The following is a 21,986-nucleotide window of genomic DNA, read 5'->3' as shown; positions in this document are numbered from 1 at the left end:
TATACTGGTATAGACAAAAAACTGGTATATTAAGAAGATGGGGGTTTATTGTTATATTTTCTTATAACAAAAAAGTTGGTTGATCCACATTTGTAGTAGGCAAGGCTTTTAAGAAGATGGGGGTTTATTGTTTGAAAAAGTTGAATGGGGATGGAGTCTCAAGGCGTTTGAGAGATTTTGATGCTTTTATTACGAATTGTGAGTTGGTTGATCCACATTTGTAGTAGGCAAGGCTTTTTTCTTATAATTGCATAACAATATTTCTCTTATATGTTATTTATTTATTTATTTTTATTTGGCTATTTTATTGGTGAAGTAAAATAGATGATTGGATCATCTATTTTACTGGTATATCCATACCAGCATATATATGCTGGTATATTATCAACATATATTTCAGATGGGGGTTTATGGTCTCTAAGTAGTATTTAGGGTGTTTTTTGTCTTCTTAATATACCAATAAACCTTATAGACAAAAAACACCCCAAATATCCATACCAGCATATATATGCTGGTATATTATAAACATATATTGTAGTTTATATTATAAGAAAACACCCCAAAAATTTTCAACATAATATACCAGCATATATTGTAGTTTATATTTTCTTATAATCAAGTTACTGTATGAAAATATATTTTCTTATAATTCTTAGTTGATAATATATCAGCATATATTGTAGTTTATATTTTCTTAGTTTATATTATAATCAAGTTAATTGTGTACTTTTGAATCTCTCCAAATGACGTAAATCCAAATATATTCATACCAGCATATATTTTCTTAGTTGATGATTAAGAAAATATTCATATATTTTCTTATCATCAATGTAAAATATTTATACTTAATGACTACCAGCATATATCATCCAGAGTGAAGTTCTCCTTGCACCCAATGACTACTCAGTAAAATATTTATACTTAATGACTACTTAGTAAAATATATTTATGGTAGAAATATATTAAATTCTTATAATATATTTTTAATGAGTAAAAATGTATGTTATTTTAAGTATGAATGTTCATTTATTTTATTTAATGCCATTCACTTAGTTTCACATGGCTCCATGTATCCCCTTGCACCCAACAATATCACTTATTTTTTAATTGAAATCAGGAACTTGAACTTGAAACAGGAACTTTGCTCGACTGCTCGGTTAGTTAATCAGGAACTTGGAGCCATAAAAAATAAAAAGCTCGGTTGCTCGGTTAGTTTATTACGCTCAATGTGTTTATTGAGAAGAATTTTAATTGTCCACTGTTTTCAAAGAATTCTGTTTTCAAAGAATTCTGCTCAATGAGAAGAATTCTGCTCAATGTGTTTTCAAAGCAGAATTTCTTATCACCAAAGAGTAGTTGCAAAGGATTACCAAAATCACCAAATTCTGCTCAATGTGTTTACTGTCAACTGTTTATCACCAAAATCATAAATTTTGGTTCAGCTAAAAATTCTGCTCAATGGATTTTTTTAAATTAGTTTGGTGTTATACACTAGAAAATTGGTGACAAAAAAGGTTATTGACAAATATTTGAAGACATGTTATTGAACTACTTGATGTTCTTGAAGACATTTTTGAAGACATTTTTCTAATTATTGAACTACTTGATATTTGAAGACATTTTTTAAATTAGTTATATGGGTAATTATGTCCTAAATTTATTATTATTATTTCTTTTTTTGGAAAATATATTAACTTTTGATTTTTTAATTTTTTTTTTAAGTTATGCCCTAAGTTATGCCCTAAATTTATTTTTTTAAATCATGCCCTAAGTTTTATATTTTAAGTTATATGGGTAATTTGCTATTTTATTTTCTAAAACAAAATTGAACACTAGAGATCCCACTGCAATGTTGGACACTAGAGATCCCACAACAATAAAATTGAATGAAACTTTTGTGACAACCATGCCACTCATATATCTATATTTATTACACAAAAAAATTTAAAAAATTGTATATAAAATTAGGTAGGAAATTAATGAAGTGGTGCAGCACGAGAGAGCATACTTCAGTGGTTTGACCTTTTGCTTGGTTTAGTTCAGCCTCTTGAATGTGTTCAACACTCCAAAAAGAAAGAAAAAGAAAAAAAAGGTGTTGTGGAGAATCCAAGCCCCCTTCTGGCTTTAGAGATGATTTTTTTATGACTCAAAATTATTGGTTTGAGATATCATATTCAAAAGAAACTTGATGATATATTTTACTGAGTGCTTTGATTTTTGTATGTTTGTTATTTAAAATGAAATTCAGTGCTCTTAAAAAAATAGATGATCTTGACAAATCATGTGAATCATGTGAATCTGTGAATCTGAGTGCCTTGGATTTTTTAATATTAGGTGTATAAATTGTGCATAAATTCAATTTTAAAAAATTTGGTTTGTTTGTTTACTTAATCATCAACTAAGAAAATATTAGGTGTATTTTTTTTTCTTTTTATTATAGATTTAGCATACAATAACTTTAGTTTCTGTCAGTGTTTACAATTTTTTTTTTACTTGCTCTTATATTTTGATTTGGAGTATTGGTGAACATTAAAAATCTTATATGTTTATTTCTTAATTTGCATTAACATTAAGGAGAGTTGTTATTTATTTCAGTTTTGTAGAGCATGTAATACAAGCAAAAATGTTAGAAGTTATTTAAGAAAAAAAAATTAATATATTTACATCGTGCCTTCTGTCAATTTTGATTAAACATTGAGCAGAATTATTGTGAACCAAATTTCTCTCATAACTATTAAACATTGAGGAAATGTGTCTCTCATCACCAAATTTCTGTCAATTTTTAATTAGAATTATTGTCAATTTTTTTAATGAAAAAAACATTAAGCAGGAATTGGTTTGCTGTTCACAAAAAAAATAAAATAAAAGTTATACACATTGTGTTTACTGTCAATTGTGTATAATAGTTGGTCTGTCAATTATTGCCAATTATTTGAACTATGATGCAGAAATTATTTGAACTAAATTTCATCAAAGAATTTTAAAAAACATTATGTGAACCAAATTTCTGTCAATTTTGATTAAACATTAACCAGAATTATTGTGAACCAAATTTCTCTCAGAACTATTAAACATTGAGGAAATGTCTCTCATCACCAAATTTTTAATTAGAATTATTGCCAATTTTTTTAATCAAAAAAAAATTAAGCAAAAATTATTTTTTCATCAAAGAATTACTGTCAATTATTTGAACTATTAAGTACAAATTTGGTCCTTACACATAAGGTTGGTCTCAAAATTATTTGGCTATTATACACAGGAAAAACGTAATAGATCCAAAATTTTCACTAAATCAAGAATGAACAAAAATTTTTACCAAATCTCTAATAATAATACTTTTAATCTTTTTTGATAAAAGATTAAAATAGAGTATGGATAGGAGATGGTTTTCTTTCATAAAAAATGGTATGGATAGGAGATGGCTTTTAGGATAAGTTTGGAATTTTTTTGAAAAGATTTGAAGATGCGAAGAGAGTAAGGATTGGAGTATTCATATCAGATCAAGCTTTTAATCAAAATTTCACTCAAATTTGATGAACAAAGAGAGAGAGAGAGAGAGAGAGAGAGTTAAGTAATTTACTAATCATAACCATCATGGTTTGGTTGTCCTGACTCCTTTACTTAGTGAGGCATAGTCGGGTTGCTTCATCGTAGTTATGTGATGATATCTTTTGATGTAATATGGGCTTCTATTCTCCCTTTTATTTATTTATTCTTTCCAAAATAAAAACCTAGGCTTAAGCGCCCATAGGATTATTTGACAAAAAGGCATTATTAATTTCTATTCAACTTACTAAACCATCAAGCGCATTACTAATCACTGGAATGCTCAGTTGAAGAACTCTACATGCACAATTTTGTTTTTCAAAAATAGATGCAATCAACCATGATTTAGTCACCCTTTTAATGAAAGAACATTTATGCAAGATATAGAGAGAGACATCACTACGATATACCTTTACACAAAAATTGTACCATTTAAACGTAGTATATTTGTTGTGTGATTCTAAAAAGAAATGGACTGTTTTTTTTTTAATATCTACAGCTCCTAATTAAAAGAAAAATTTGAAAGACTTGGCATTTTAACATTTATGTGTAATATGGCAAGAGAGTTTATGTTTTTTTTTTTTTTTTTTGTACAGATGATAAAAAATGTATTAAACTTACAAGTATTTAACTTAACGCAAGTATTTAACATAATCCGTTTTACGTTGAATCAAATTCACCAAGTATTTAACTTAACCCACAAAAATGTATTTAACATTTTGTTATAAAAAATTCAAAACAAAATTTGTACCATTTAAATGTAGTATATTTGTTGTGTGATTATAAAAAGAAAGAGACTGTTTTTTGCATATATATTTTTTTTTAATATCTAGAGTTCCTAATTAAAAGAAAAATTTGAAAGACTTGGCATTTTAATATTTATGTGTAATATGGCAAGAGAGTTTATGTTTTTTTTTTTTTTTGCAACGTTTTAAGGGAGTATAGTATTCTATGTTGTATTTCAAAAAAATTTGGTCAATGTATATATGTGTGTCTTACTTTAGTTGTGTTCATGAAAAAAAAAATGTATTAAACTTACAAGTATTTAACTTAACACAAGTATTTAACATTTTGTTATAAAAAAAAAAAAAAAAAATTGTACCATTCAAATTGTACCATTCTAAAAAGAAAGGGACTATTTTTTTTCATTTAATTTTTTTTTGAAAGACTTGGCATTTTAACATTTATGTGTAATATCGCAAGAGAGTTTATGTTCCTTTTTTTTCCCACATTTTTAAGGGAGTATAATTGAATATGTTGCATTTCAAAAATTCTGGTCAATGCATATGTGTGTATTACTTTATTGCTTATAAAATGGCTTTCTTATGTGGTGATTTTTTTTTTTTTTGGCATAAATTTATGTTTGGAGTTTCCAAGTCATAAATGGTGAATTTCAAAATATTTATGATTATAATAGGTTTTAATTTTGGTTTTAATTTTATCTCTATAAAATTGAAGTCAGTTAAGAAAGAGAAAAGTTCAAATTCGGACAATTATTGTGCTCGAATTTTAATTTATCATTTTAATGTGATTGTTAAAAAACATCTATTCTAAATGCTAGGTTGACTCAAAAAATGTGAGTTTGATTATGGATTTCTCAAAGAATGTAGGGAGGGAGAGAGAGAGAGAGATAGAGATAGGTTATTACGGCAATGAACTGTTTGTTTGGAGCTATTTAAAAATAAATTAAGGGTGATTTATTTAGTTGATCTTCATGCAACAAAAAAATTAAACTGACACTCAGAAAATTTTATTTAACATTTTATTTGTTGTGTAATATATTTATTTAGTTGTACCATTCAAATATAATATTTGTTTGCTGTGTGATTCTAATGTATAGATGATAAATATTTTTCATTTAATTTTTTTGTGAATATCTAGAGTTCCTAATTAAAAGAAAAATTTGAAAGACTTGGCATTTTAACATTTATGTGTAATATGGCGAGAGAGTTTATGTTCTTTTTTTTTTTTTTGTCACCGTTTTAAGGGAGTATAATATTCTATGTTGGCATAAACTCAACATAATATTCTTCATGAACACAACATAAAATATTCTATGTGTAATATTCTATTTTTCATTTAACATTCTATGTTTTTTTTTTTTTTTTTGCACCTTTTTAAGGGAATATAATTTTAGTCAATTGTCACGCCCCACTTTTTATTACTCGAAGTCATTACCAAATTCATTAACTTAATTCAATTTCAAGGATAACACACGGAAATAAACTCATACATTCAATCCGTAGAAGTGATTAACAATACTCTCATTCGTATGCAAAGTAAATATTACATGAACATACTTAATAGATTGCCATTGGGCTTACATCACTTAAGGTACAAGAAGAAGGGTGTAACCCTTTTACAACAATGGCATTCCGCCAACATAACTGAGGCCCCGTGGCCAGTAAATAAATAGATCCAAATCTTGCAGCTCAACCTGCTTAACACCTGAAAAAGATTCAACAACGTGGGATGAACATATAGTCCAGTAAGGAACTCAACATGATCCTCAACAATAACAACTTACAGATAGTTATGATCATGAACACTCATTCTCATACTAGAATAGTAATGTGACAGTTTATACAAAATATATATGTATGAACTTTTCTCGAAAACAACCGTTTCATTCAACGCTACAAGTGGTTTATCTTTCCTTTTTCCTTTCATTAACCCCCATTCCCAATCTTTCATAACATTAACAAATACTTAGGAAGTAATCACACTAAGCCTGATACTCTCTTCCGTTTCCTACACATACTCAGATGTACCTTTTCAAACATGTTTATCTATAAAACATTCGTTCTCCTCCACACTTTCCAAAAGACAAAAATGACATTTTGGTTCGTTTCCATTACTATCATAACTATACATGCATATCTTTGTAAAAAATATAAATTTACAACCCACCCACATGTATACAATCAACCAATGGAGTAACTCGGTCCTCCGAACTGTAAATCCATGATATTTTCAGTTACAACAAAACAACAACAATCCCATTTCGCTCTACTAGCTATGTGCGTAGTAAGCCAACAATACACCCCACTCAACAACATTAACAACAAGCCAGTTTACCAGGCGCTAGCTGGAGGGGTATGGTACCTTCGATTATTAGCGCAGTCAGTTCTCCAGGTACTAGTTGGAAGGTAACGGTACCTTCGATTATAAGCGCGGGGTATAACACCAACAATCACAGCACATCAAGGCATAACCAACATGTATAATGCATATACATAAACTATCAAGACATCAGCAATGTGTTAAAATATATGAACACATGACTATCTCCTTCCGAGTAAATATACATATACACAATGTATCTAGCACTTCTTCACATACGATGTTCAATTAATCAATGGCAAAATGCAAACCCGATAATTCTACACAACCGTGTCATCCTCCACCGATGACCAAGGACCAAACCTCTAGATGCATATAGTTAGTACATCTATTAAAAGACTCAAATATCATGAATCATAAACCCAACAACAATATTAACATGATAGTTAATAGAACAACTTCTACATGTGTGTTCAACACTCAAGATACAACAATCCAATTCTCAAACTTATTTCGAAAACACTTCCCTCATTTTCACAAAAACAATTCCAATTCCTTTTTGTTATCACAAAACCAACTCCACTAATCTTGTTTCCATAAAATCAACTCCAAAGCCATGGTTAATCCTTTGGGTATTAACACCCTTACCACACTCATTTTGACAAAAGAGATTTACACACAATGGTCAACAAACCCCCATTTTAATTTACTCAACCAAAACATAATTTAGGGCTTTTCTTCATTTAACTACAACATGCTAATTTATATTTATATTAGCTAATACAACAATCAATGAAGCCAAAACCATTCTCCACACAACCAACCCTAGGTTTATCTCATGATTTTCAAACAAATCCAACATGGTACAATTTTCATGCAATACAAAAATTACCACATGTCTGTCTATAGACGGAGTATTGAAAAAAGAACAAGGAGAATCCCTACCTCAAATGAAGAACTCAAATAGAGAAGATGACCCGAAATCAAAGTGCTCCAAATCCCAAATTTCTTGGATCACAACGAAACCCTCGACGATCAACACACTTCTTACAAAGGCCCAAGGTGAGGAAAACACTCTAGCTAGATCAATCCTAAGAGAGAAGTTAGGTTTTAGAGTGAGGTGCTCTCTAATGGCTTTTTCGGAAAAGTAAGAGAGAGAAAGGAAATGGAAAAGTGATTCAAAAAGCTGAATCTCGATGTGTTATACAGGTCGCCCCGCTCGAGCGTCTAACTCCCCGCTCGAGCGTCACTCACAGATCCCCGCTCGAGCGTCCAATCCCCCGCTCGAGCGGCGGATGCACGCTCCCAGAACTATTACAGACAAGATGCCCGCTCGAGCGTCAAACTCCCCGCTCGAGCGTATACCACTGCAGACAAAATACTAGATGGGTGATCTCCCCGCTCGAGCGTCGAAACCCCCGCTCGAGCGGAGAGGTCAAAAACTGGGCAAAGATTCTAAGTTCTAAAACATCACCAACTTATTCCCAACAAGTCCAACACAACCCAAAACTCTAAGATAAAGAGTAAGGGATAGAAAAGAGGATAAGACAACAACAAATCTACGGAACCAAATCCGGATTACAGTTCAATAACAACAGGGAATACCGGGATCGCTATAACCTCCCCCCCTTAAAGAATTTCGTCCTCGAAATTAAGGATATGCCAAAACACAAGGCCAACAGATCATATAACACCAACACCCGAGTACTAGGAAAGAAGCTACTCTCACTACAAACCTTTAATCCACTCTTACCAAGGAAGAGACTAACCAAGGGAACACGTTCCAAACGACGACACTGTAGGCATAAAAGCCACAACAAAATCAACCCTTTTGAAACAGTTTACTCACATCTGACCAGCGCTTCAAGCTAAGTCACTATGCAACAACATGACCAAAACAAATCTTTTGAGTAAATAATAAGAAAACAATTTCTTGCTCAAGAGACATTTCTCAAAGATAGTCAAATTTTCAATGTTGACATTTCGAAATAAACTTTGCATTTTCCATGCGAAACTCAAAAACTTTGTATACATTTTTCACCAACACGGTGTTATCTAATACACAGTCATCCACCATTTATTTGCCAAAATCATTAATTTGAAATTCCTCAAAACCCTTGAATTAAATCAATTTCTCAACAACACCCTTAGGTGGCCCAAATACTAGGAAAAGTTTTATTTTCCATTTCTTTCCAAAATAACATTATCAACAACCATCACGCACACGGTGATAGCACAACCAACACAGAACATAACATTTCTATTATGATAGTTAATAGAAATAATAACAGCACTATCAACAGATAAGTATAAAAACTATATCACACTTCCAAAGATAATCATATGAGCTTTATCTATACTACCACAACAGATAAGCATATTACACATTAACAAATAAGCATATTAGCTGTATCCGCACTTCACAAAGATAAGCATATGAGCTGCATCTTCACTTCTCTAGACAAGCATATGAGCTGTATCTACGGAGTTCATCCTCCATCTCATCCCAATCCTATCCGGTTTAGAGGTACATCCCCCATCTTCCCCTAAACTGCGGAGTACATCCCCCATCTCCTCCTCTACACACAATGCATATAAACACAAAGGTTCTATACACAATTAATCAATACATAGAATTAATGTATTCTATCAACCGTCAGATTCAATGGCATAACATGTTCGATTAGTTTCAGTTTTTCTTAACCAACAAACAAAGTCTACAACAAACGGGACTAACTTCGAGGTGACCGATGTCAACCCAAAACCAGATACCAACAAGCTGACTAAACAACTTAATAAACTCCACACTCAGTAATCCACACACTGATGTGCCACTAACCCCACACGCGGAGTTCCCCACACAAACCCCCAAATTTTGGAATCTCACTGGATCTCCTAAAATCAAACCACACCAACACTGTGTCTAAGGGAATTACTATTCCCCCCCTCCCATGGTTACGTAACAAGCCTGCTCATCTCCTTGACCGAAAACCGACTTGGTAAACCTTAATTACAACAACCCAATCACGAAGGACAATTTCACCAACGCTATTCTCGTTACTCTAGAACATAACTGTTCTTCCTCTTAAGAATGCTGCCAGCCTCCACTCACAACCATACCCAACATTCACACATAACCTTGCCAACATCCCGCAACTCTCAAAACCACCACATCTAACACATTCTCCCACGGATTCCCATTCTCAACAAATAATCATTAAAGTGAATAAGGCACACAGGCCGTCACACAACTAACTCATCATACAGTACCAAGCAAGCAACAACATTAGGATCATTGACCCCATTAACAACTTCTCAATAAAAGAGAGAGCTTAAAACCCATACATACTCCCCAATACCTGAGGGTTAAACAAACAACAAAGTACACATATATACGATACAAAAACATGGTGCCTCAGCATCCAACAGTACACCGGTCAACAACAAGATGATTTACATGATACACCACCGGCCAACAACACAAAAGTCCCCCTCCAGGGTAATACTATCGGGCTACTTAATAAGTCGCCCCTCGCGAGGCTCCCGAAGCCTGGCCTGACCGTTTCTGGTACCGATAGCGTCCTTGACTGGACGGGTACAACTGAGTCTGACTGGGTTTTGAAACACCCGAAGAACTTACACGCAAAGGACAAAAACGTCTACCATGGCCCTGCTGACCAAAAACGAAACAACCACCAGACCCCCTACTCTGAGACTGGTCTAAAACCTGCACCTCCCCGGACCTTCCAACCGAAGTGTCCGAAACCCCTGGCGAAGAAAAGGAACCAGCCCCTGACTGAGCATGTTTCCGCCTCCACCCCTTACTGAGCCTAGAGTATTCAGGAACCGAAGGACTTACCGCAATGGTCTCCTCCTTAACCCCATCATCACTCGCAATCATGGCCTCCACATGGGCCGCTGCCTCGACTAAATAATAATAATCCTTCCAAAAGGATCCAGCTACCTTCTCCCGAATATCGAAACACAACCGCCTTTCAAACTCAAAACAACGACGCTCCTCTGTTGCCACCAACTCCGGAGCAAACCTCGACAAGCTAGCAAACCGCATCTCGAACCGTGCCACAGGAGTATCATCCTGACACAACTCCAAAAACTGATCCCTCAACCTTTCCCGAGCAGAAGGAGGGAAATACTTGGCCAGAAAGGCCTCGGTAAAAGCAACCCACGTGCTACCCACATTATTCTTAGCATACTTCCACCAATAACTCGCATCACTCTTCAACTGAAAAGTCGCCAAAGAAACCCTAAACTCCTCATCTTCGACTCTGAGCATATCAAGAGTCTTGGTAATCTGCTCTAGCCAACTCTCTGCCTCCAACGGTTTAGCCTCCCCCACAAACTCTGGTGGACTGGAGCGAAAGAACTCCTTAGGAAGTTTGAGAGCATGCCCACTGCCGCCCTCAGTGCGAGCTAGGGCGTCCTGCACTGCTCTCACAATCTCACGTACGACATCCTCGCCGACAGCCGATGCTGCAACGGCAAGTACTAAAGGAACAGCTGTGCCTCTCCCGGCGCTCCTACTACTCATCCGACCTCTACTCCCTCTTGTAGACATCCTATTTAAGCACGAAGGCAAAACACACTTAGCGCAAAACACAATAGCCTTCTCCGAGGCACACTCCACTACCGTTAAGTTACAAGACACACTTAGTCTCAAAATTTACATCTCTATTGCATATAATCATTTAGACAGATAAACACATAATCGAATCAAGTCTACAAGGATAGCCACTCATCTCGGAACTCTCAAGGAATTCCCATCAGAAACCACGTTGATCAGACGTGTTTCCAAAAGGACCTCAAAGTAAGTTCACCGGCTATGAATATCATCCAGGAGACTGAATCCCATGCTCACATAAATGCAACACATAAGTCCTAACTTTCATGATATCTATATGCAACGTCCTCACAATACGTAGTAAATTCACTGTGGTAAAAACCACTTCCCACGAGCCCAAAGTATTCAAACCCGGCTAGCTCTGATACCAAGTTGTCACGCCCCACTTTTTAGTACTCGAAGTCATTACCAAATTCATTAACTTAATTCAATTTCAAGGATAACACACGGAAATAAACTCATACATTCAATCCGTAGAAGTGATTAACAATACTCTCATTCGTATGCAAAGTAAATATTACATGAACATACTTAATAGATTGCCCTTGGGCTTACCTCACTTAAGGTACAAGAAGAAGGGTGTAACCCTTTTACAACAATGGCATTCCGCCAACATAACTGAGGCCCCGTGGCCAGTAAATAAATAGATCCAAATCTTGTAGCTCAACCTGCTTAACACCTGAAAAAGATTCAACAACGTGGGATGAACATATAGTCCAGTAGGGAACTCAACATGATCCTCAACAATAACAACTTACAGATAGCTATGATCATGAACACTCATTCTCATACTAGAATAGTAATGTGACAGTTTATACAAAATATATATGTATGAACTTTTCTCGAAAACAACCGTTTCATTCAACGCTACAAGTGGTTTATCTTTCCTTTTTCCTTTCATTAACCCCCATTCCCAATCTTTCATAACATTAACAAATACTTAGGAAGTAATCACACTAAGCCCGATACTCTCTTCCGTTTCCTACACATACTCAGATGTACCTTTTCAAACATGTTTATCTATAAAACATTCGTTCTCCTCCACACTTTCCAAAAGACAAAAATGACATTTTGGTTCGTTTCCATTACTATCATAACTATACATGCATATCTTTGTAAAAAATATAAATTTACAACCCACCCACATGTATACAATCAACCAATGGAGTAACTCGGTCCTCCGAACTGTAACCAATCAAATCCATGATATTTTCAGTTACAACAAAACAACAACAATCCCATTTCGCTCTACTAGCTATGTGCGTAGTAAGCCAACAATACACCCCACTCAACAACATTAACAACAAGCCAGTTTACCAGGCGCTAGCTGGAGGGGTATGGTACCTTCGATTATTAGCGCACTCAGTTCTCTAGGCGCTAGCTGGAAGGTAACGGTACCTTCGATTATAAGCGCGGGGTATAACACCAACAATCACAGCACATCAAGGCATAACCAACATGTATAATGCATATACATAAACTATCAAGACATCAGCAATGTGTTAAAATATATGAACACATGACTATCTCCTTCCGAGTAAATATACATATACACAATGTATCTAGCACTTCTTCACATACGATGTTCAATTAATCAATGGCAAAATGCAAACCCGACAATTCTACACAACCGTGTCATCCTCCACCGATGACCAAGGACCAAACCTCTAGATGCATATAGTTAGTACATCTATTAAAAGACTCAAATATCATGAATCATAAACCCAACAACAATATTAACATGATAGTTAATAGAACAACTTCTACATGTGTGTTCAACACGCAAGATACAACAATCCAATTCTCAAACTTATTTCGAAAACACTTCCCTCATTTTCACAAAAACGATTCCAATTCCTTTTTGTTATCACAAAACCAACTCCACTAATCTTGTTTCCATAAAATCAACTCCAAAGCCATGGTTAATCCTTTGGGTATTAACACCCTTACCACACTCATTTTGACAAAAGAGATTTACACACAATGGTCAACAAACCCCCATTTTAATTTACTCAACCAAAACATAATTTAGGGCTTTTCTTCATTTAACTACAACATGCTAATTTATATTTATATTATCCAAGACAACAATCAATGAAGCCAAAACCATTCTCCACACAACCAACCCTAGGTTTATCTCATGATTTTCAAACAAATCCAACATGGTACAATTTTCATGCAATACAAAAATTACCACATGCCTGTCTATAGACGGAGTATTGAAAAAAGAACAAGGAGAATCCCTACCTCAAATGAAGAACTCAAATAGAGAAGATGACCCGAAATCAAAGTGCTCCAAATCCCAAATTTCTTGGATCACAACGAAACCCTCGACGATCAATACACTTCTTACAAAGGCCCAAGGTGAGGAAAACACTCTAGCTACATCAATTCTAAGAGAGAAGTTAGGTTTTAGAGTGAGGTGCTCTCCAATGGCTTTTTCGGAAAAGTAAGAGAGAGAAAGGAAATGGAAAAGTGATTCAAAAAGCTGAATCTCGGTGTGTTATACAGGTCGCCCCGCTCGAGCGTCTAACTCCCCACTCGAGCGTCACTCACAGATCCCCGCTCGATCGTCCAATCCCCCGCTCAAGCAGCGGATGCACACTCCTAGAACTATTACAGACAAGATGCTCGCTCGAGCGTCAAACTCCCCGCTCGAGCGTATACCACTGCAGACGGAATACTGGATGGGTGATCTCCCCGCTCGAGCGCCGAAACCCCCGCTCGAGCGGAGAGGCCAAAAACTGGGCAAAGATTCTAAGTTCTAAAACATCACCAACTTATTTCCAACAAGTCCAACACAACCCAAAACTCTAAGATAAAGAGTAAGGGATAGAAAAGAGGATAAGACAACAACAAATCTACGGAACCGAGTCCGGATTACAGTTCAATAACAACAGGGAATACCAGGATCGCTATAACAATCCTTATGTGTGTACGTATTACTTTAGTTGTCTTCATGAAAAAAAAAATGTATTAAACTTACAAGTATTTAACTTAACGCAAGTATTTAACATAAAGATTTTTGTTTTGAATCAAATTCACCGAGTATTTAACTTAACCCAAACAAATGTATTTAACATTTTGTTATAAAAAAAAATTTTAAAAAAAATTGTACCCTTCTAAACAGAGAAGGCACGTGCCTCTGATATCTGTTGACCTTTTTCTTTTTCTTAGAAGTTTATATTTTTATTTATTTATTTTCCTCTTGATTGTAACCCGTTAAGTATTTTCTATTCATGACAGTTATTTATTTAAATAAAATTTTAAATTTTATTATTCGATTTGGTAGCAAGATATTTGGAAATAACATTTCATTGCCAATGAAATCCATGTTAACTTTTATTATTGCTAATTTTTTGTTTCTTTGTGTCTAAAATTTTTAGGTTGAAGTACAACAGTTATGAACAATATCACTATTTTTGGTCAAGTAAGTTTTTTTTCTTCTTTTTTCTCTTCATATAAATTTAAGTACAACAGTTATGGACAATATCACTATTCTGATTATTTTTTTTCCTCATGCTTTATAGGTGGATGGGGACTTACACCGAACCGTAATGTCTCCTCCCTTTACTAATTTTCTTATTTATGTGTATAAAGTTTTATTTATTACTCTAAAGTTTTTGTGTGTATAGGTTCGATTTCTTCAAGAAAGAAATGTTAACGTTGTTATTCGCGATGAGCGTGACCTTAATACTATTCGCATTCATGAGGTAAGCATAAAAGTCACTTGAACATTGGACATTTATTTTCTTATCATTTTAAAAATAATTTATAAATATATTCTACTTATTTTTTACAGGCAAAGGCAAAGGAAAAAGACAAAGCAATATCAAAGGAAACAAAAAAAGCTATTCCTTATGGCAAAGGAAAGGAAAATGCACATCCCATGGTATGGTTTCTCAACAATTTTTAAAAGTTTCTTTTTCGAATATTATATAGATTTTTTTAGGAATTGCGTAGTGTCATATACTATTTTTTATGTACATTTTTCAAAAGTTTCTTTTTCAAAAATTTATTCAATTCTTTTTATTGAATGTGAAATGTTTTTCTGAAGCATGTTAAAGTAAGCATTTGTACAACATGCTAATGCATTTTGTATGAACATTAATTTGAATTTTTAATATGTTTGTCTATTTGTATGATAAAAATATGTTGCATTTGTACAATATGTTGCATCTACAACATAGTATAATAAAAATATAATAGAAGAAAATGAAAAAGGAAAATAAGAAGAAATAACAAATATGTGATGAAAAGGAAACTACATAATATAATTTTTTTTAATTTTTATTTTTCTTATAAGAAGTTCTTAAGGAAAGAAGAAAAAGACAAAAATGTATTTTAATATAATAGAAACAACAAGAAGAGAGAAAAGGAAAGTACAAGACATTACACGCTAATATTCACATTTTATGTACCCAATGATCTAATATTTACCTTTTCAACGTACATTTTGTAAAGAGATGGGTAGTGTCTTAAAACCAATAAGTGCGTGCATAGTGTTTTCAAATTATTTTTCCCTTCCTTTTTAAATTTCATAAATACATGCATTGGTTCTTATATGACTAACAACTTAACCGAGTGAAGAAGAAAAGTTAGTTAAAAGGAAGAAAAAATACATGATGAAAGGGAAGCAAGTTAGTTAATCTTCACATTTTATGCACCTTCTTATATAATATTCTCATTTTAGGCACACAATGATAATGTGTTATCAAAAGCTGCATTGGCCCAACGTGCACGGCGAGAACGTGAAAAAAATCAAAAGCCATGTTCTGCATACCAATTGGGACAACGCCTGTGACGAGAACGAGAAAGAGAAAGATCGAAGGAATGTATTAACCCAAGACAACCTTCTTTAACACCAAATTGCTAAAAATAAAAAGAATTTTTTACCCAAGACAATCTTGAATTTTTTACTCTTACTATTACCACTTTATTATATAGATTTTAATTTGTTCACAATCTATTTCTGTAGGCCTCCTCCTACAACTCCATGTAGAAATGTTGGTGTGGTCATCCGTGATGAGCACGACCTTAATGTTATCTGTGTTCGTGCGGTAAGTACAAAATCAAGTCAAACATTATATGTATTTTATTTATATAAGATTTTTTTAATCTTTTCAATATTTTATTTATATTTGTTAGGCAAAAGATAAAGAAAATGTCAACCCAATGTCTAAAGGAAAAGAAAAGATGGCTCCTTCCGGCAAGAGAATGACAAATGCATGTCATGTGGTATATATTCTTTTTTTAAAATATGATGCAAAACTAATCAAAATTTTGAATAGTTAAAATATATGAGTGTATAAAATGAATTTATTGTATTATGTTATTTTTGTAGAATGATTGTAGTATGTTTTCCTGTAACTTGCTATTATTTGTATGTGTTTTTCAAATTTATTTATTTTTATTTTGTATAGATACATGTGCATTTATAACGTACCATCCATAAGTTGCTACTTATATAAAGAAAATAGGAAAAAAGAAACGAAGAAATAAAGAAAAAATATATAAAGAAAGGAGAAACTAAATAAGATAGGTTTTTAATTCTTATTTAATATATAAAATAGAAAACAAAGAAAGGGAAAGGGAAAGGGAAAGGAAAAGAGAAGAAATAAGAAGATATAAAGAGAAGAAATAAGAAATAAAGAAATAAAGATAACATTATTAAAGGTATAAAACAAATAAAATAGAAAACAAAATTAAGAGAAAGGGAAGAAATAAGAAGATAGTTTCATTTTAAGCACAAAATATTCACATCTTTTGCTTCAATGATAAAATATTTTCTTTTTAGGCACAAAATGATAATGTAATATCAAAAGCTGCATTGGCCCAACGGGCACGGCGAGAGCGTGAAAAAATTGAATTTCAATGCTTGCAACGAGAGCAAGAGGGATTAGAAGAATGTGTTCAACTAAGACAACATTCTTTAACACCAATTCGTCGCGATCGCACTCACTTGGAGTGGGAAACAATAGCTGAAGATTCTCAGTTGGCACAAAAACGAACAATGGTTACCCATCATTCTACATGTTCGTTTTCTATGCCAAGCACATCTTCAAATTCACAAAGGAATTGGTAAACTACTATGTCTAATCTTGAAATACATACTTTTACTCATACCGTTTTGTTTTACAAAATCTTATTTATACACAAATATTCGTAGGTCTACTCCTATAAATCGATTTTTTCAACAAGATCTATGTACTGATGATGAATTAGAAGATTTGCCTACGAGTATATCAATTGACGCCCGGGCACACAAAGATTCTTGCCGCCATTATCTTGGCAAGATGGATGTATTATTTCCTTGTTGTTCAGCCTTACATTGGATGGATGAAAAATTGACAAAATCATCTATAAAGCGTCCCTTATTCGGAACTTGCTGTTTGGAAGGAAAGATTAGGCTACCTTTACTTATTACACCCCCTCCACCACTTCAGGCATTGTATGATGGGAATAATGATCAATCAAAATCCTTTCGAAGTTATACTCGAGTGTACAATGCAGCCAATGCTTTTACGAGTCTTGGTGCTACATTAGATCCTAGAGTACTCAGTGGAAGGGGCCCTACATCATTCACAATTCATGGGGAATTGCGACATCGAACAGGATCACTACAACCACAACCAGGGCAGGATGCGAGTTATGCTCAGCTGTATATCTATGACCCTTATTCAGCTTTAGAAATTCGTAATCGTAGAAATCCTAACTTGAGAAGGGATGTTCTCAAAACTATTCAGGATAGTTTGTTGCAAGTCAATGCATTTGTAGATAAATATCGCCAGGCTCATGCCATTTTATATCAATTAGACTCGGCAGGACACAATCTACCTGCTCATCTTCATTACAGTTCAACAACTGATCGACGTCGGTATAACCTACCAACTACAGATGAGATTGGAATTGTAATACCAGGTGATGGAACAGAGGTAAATGGAATGAGAGATATTATTTTACATTTCCGAGGAAATAATGAGTTGATGCAAATTAATGAATGTCACCCAGCATACTTGCCATTACATTATGTTCTATTATTTCCATATGGTGAGCTTGGATGGGAACTTGAGTTAAAATTGTGGAATGTTCAGTATGATCGACCTTCAACTGATCGACTTACTCAAATGAATTTTTATAGTTATCGTTTGTTTGAACGACCCACAGAGTATTCAACAATTTTGAGAGATGGGAAACTATTTCAAGAGTTTTTGGTAGATGCTTGGGCTGCAACTGAGCAAAATCGATTGACATACTACAAGCTTAATCAAGGGAAATTTCAGGCTGAGCTTTACCAAGAGTTGTCAGATATGGATCCAGATTATGTGCGACCTGGACAAATTGGTCAAAGGTTTGTTTTGCCATCTTCATTTACTGGTAGTCCTAGACATATGTTTGAAATCTTTCAAGATTCAATGGCTATCACACGATACAACCAACACCCAGATATTTTTCTTACCATGACTGCAAATCCCAATTGGCCAGAAATTACTTCCGCATTATTACCATATAAAAAACCTATTGATCGTCCTGGTTTAATTGCCCGTGTTTTTGAGTTGAAGAGAAAATGTTTGATGAAGGAGATAGAAACAAATAAAGTGTTTGGAAATAAAGTTGCACATGTTTTTACAATTGAATTTCAAAAACGAGGCCTCCCTCATATGCATGCACTTTTATTTCTCAAGAGTCCAGACAAAATTCGGACATGTGCTCAAGTAGACAAATTGGTCTGTGCAGAATTTCCAGACCCAAAAGATGATCCTATGCTTTTTGAAACTATCAAATGTTGTATGGTACATGGACCATGTGGTGCTCGAAATCCGCAAGCACCATGTATGGAAAATGGTAGATGCACTAAAAGATACCCTCGAGTTTTTACAGAAACAACAACTATGGATCAAGATGGATACCCTATCTATCGTCGTCGCAATAATGGTCAAGTACATACTGTGAGAGGGCAAGAAGTTGATAACAGGGATGTCGTACCATACAATGCATATCTTTCAAAACTTTTCAACTGTCATATAAATGTGGAAGTTTGTGCCGGAATGAGATGTGTCAAGTATATACATAAGTACATTTATAAGGGTTATGATCGTACAACGATGGTGTTAGGAATGATAAATGAGATTCAACAATATCTCGATGCAAGGTATATTGGACCTCCAGAAGCTGCTTGGCGAATATTTGGTCATCCTTTGCATGCAGAGATGCCAACAGTTGTACGATTGGCACTTCATTTACCTGGAATGCATCGTGTTGTTTTTAACCCAGAAGAGTCATTACAAACGATTCAATCTAGAGCTGGTCAACAAATGTCAACTCTTACTGGCTTCTTTGCATATTGTGCTGCCAGTGAAGATGAATGTCCATTCACTTATCAAGAATTTCCACAACATTTTGTTTGGCTCAAGTCAGAAAAGAGATGGAAATCAAGAGAAAGGGGATATGCAATTGGTAGAATGTACTTTGCTAGCCCTAATTGTGGCGAAAGATTTTATCTACGTTGTTACTAACCGTTGTCAAAGGACCAAAGTCGTTTCAGTCTTTACACACGGTCGATAATGTTGTGCATGATACATTTAAATTAGCATGTGTTGCAAGGGGGCTTTTAGAAGATGATGAAGAATGGATACAATGCTTGAAAGAGGCTGCAGTCATAAAAACTGGATATCAATTGAGGAGATTGTTTAGTATTATTCTCACCCAGTGTTCTCCACTAAATCCATGTGCATTATGGAATCAATTTTCAACGCATATATGTGATGATCTTGCACATAAGATTTGTACATTGTTTGTCATTTCTAAACCAACTGAGGCTCAAATTGAAGATTATGGTCTCCATCTTTTGAATCAAATGCTTCATGAATCAGGAAAAAGTTTAATTGACTTCCCACCCATGCCACAACCTACTGCAAATTGGAGTGCAGTAGTTGGTAATCGATTGATAGTTGAACATCAACAACTGCAGAGCAAGGCACAACATGAAGATCCACAAATTGCTATTGATTGCCTCAATAATGGACAGCAGAATGCTTATAATACAATCACTTTTTCAGTTTTTCAAAATAAATGAACTGTTTTCTTTCTGAATAGGGGTGCAGGAATAGGGAAAACATTTCTATACAATACGATTGCATTAAAATGTCGTAGCCTTGGGCATATCGTTGTTACTGTGGCTTCGTCTGGAATTGCATCACTGTTACTGGTAGGAGGTCGCACTGCACATTCAACATTTTCCATTCCGTTAGATGTATTGGAAAATTCACTTTGTGGGTTTAGCAAACAATCATTACAAGCTAAGTTATTTAGAGAAACAAAACTCATAATTTGGGATGAAGTTCCTATGCAACATAGACATTGTGTTGAGGCGGTAGATCGTACATTGAGGGATATTTGTGATAGTGAAAAGCCATTTGGGGGTATTACTGTTGTTCTTGGAGGAGACTTTCGACAAATCTTACCAGTTATACCCAAAGGAGTTCGTGAGCAAATTGTGAATGCATCATTAAGACACTCTGTTCTATGGAAGCATATATATATCTTGACTTTGGATTTGAATATGCGCTTGAATCATGAAGGCCATGAAAATGCTAATTTTGCAAATTTCTTGATGGAGGTAACACTACTTTAACCTGCATTATATAGATTATTTTAAATTAATAAATTGTGTTTACACTTACTTTTTTATTGATTTCACTTTTTTTTAGATTGGGACCAATCCTCAAGAAATCGTTAACCTTCCATCAACAATACACAAATGTCAAGATTTGAATGAATTACTCTCTACAGTTTATCCACAATTGAATATGATAGAGACGTCAACCCCAACATTTTTAACTGAACGCACAATTCTATCTGCGCGTAACGATGATGTCAGTGACATTAATACTATTGCGTTGAATATCTTTCCAGGGAGATTATATACTTATCTTGCAGCAGATAAAATGTCTGAAGATAATGAAATTGATCCTACCATTACAAATAGATATCCTAATGAATATTTAAATTCATTGGATCCTCCTGGGTTGCCAACTTTTAAGTTAGAGTTGAAAGTGGGTTGTCCTATAATATTGTTGAGAAACATTGCACCGAAAGATGGACTATGTAATGGTACAAGATTGATGGTTACTAGGTGCGGCACTCGCATAATTGAAGCTCAAATTTTAACTGGAGAAAAGTTTGGCAATTTGGCATTCATACCAAGGATATCTTTGACACCATCTTCTTCAGAAATGCCTTTCCAAATGACAAGACGTCAATTTCCAGTCCGATTGGCATATGCCTTGACCATTAATAAATCTCAAGGACAATCTGTGAAATTTGTTGGGATTGATTTGCGTATACCAGTGTTTAGCCATGGGCAATTATATGTGGCATTGTCTAGATGTACATCATTTGATCGTATAAGTATTCTCCTCCCTAAAGATAATTTGGATTCTACTACAAATATTGTTTATCCTGAAGTATTGCTGTAGTATTCTATGCAGATTAAATGACGTTTTTTTGGAAGGTAACCACGTAGATTTATTTCTGTTGATTATATAACTTTTTAAAAAAATTCAATTTAATAATAATTTGAAATTTGGACTTTTGTAGGATTGGACCGAAAAATCCATGGAGCTTAAAAGGAGAAATACGACTGCCTTGCTTCGATGGGGATGTAATAAGGTAATTTCAATCTGAAAGTATTTTTACATGTATATTTCCAACAAATGTACTAATTTATATTTTTTTT

General features: G+C 34.1%; 1 protein-coding gene across 2 annotated transcripts; it reads left to right on the top strand.

Annotated features, from left to right (window-relative positions):
• Positions 1 to 973: 973 nt before the first annotated feature.
• Positions 974 to 21,741, top strand: LOC145795071 (uncharacterized). Of its 2 annotated transcripts, none has more exons than XM_082877819.1 (8): positions 974 to 1,208; positions 14,635 to 14,678; positions 14,779 to 14,802; positions 14,884 to 14,961; positions 15,057 to 15,140; positions 15,942 to 15,997; positions 20,696 to 20,867; positions 20,959 to 21,741. In XM_082877819.1, the coding sequence occupies exons 2-8, from the start codon at positions 14,652 to 14,654 to the stop codon at positions 21,724 to 21,726; spliced, it is 1,209 nt and encodes a 402-aa protein (XP_082733945.1). In that variant the 5' UTR covers positions 974 to 1,208; positions 14,635 to 14,651; the 3' UTR covers positions 21,727 to 21,741. The 2 variants fall into 2 exon arrangements, with proteins under 2 accessions (XP_082733945.1, XP_082733943.1); XM_082877817.1 differs by having other exon boundaries at positions 15,051 to 15,140.
• The last annotated feature ends 245 nt before the right edge of the window (positions 21,742 to 21,986 follow it).

The sequence above is a fragment of the Camellia sinensis genome, chromosome 7 (genome assembly GCF_055761805.1).
Source record: "Camellia sinensis isolate YWXY chromosome 7, ASM5576180v1, whole genome shotgun sequence".
Taxonomy (NCBI): domain Eukaryota; kingdom Viridiplantae; phylum Streptophyta; class Magnoliopsida; order Ericales; family Theaceae; genus Camellia; species Camellia sinensis.
This window is presented reverse-complemented; position numbering and strand designations above follow the sequence as displayed.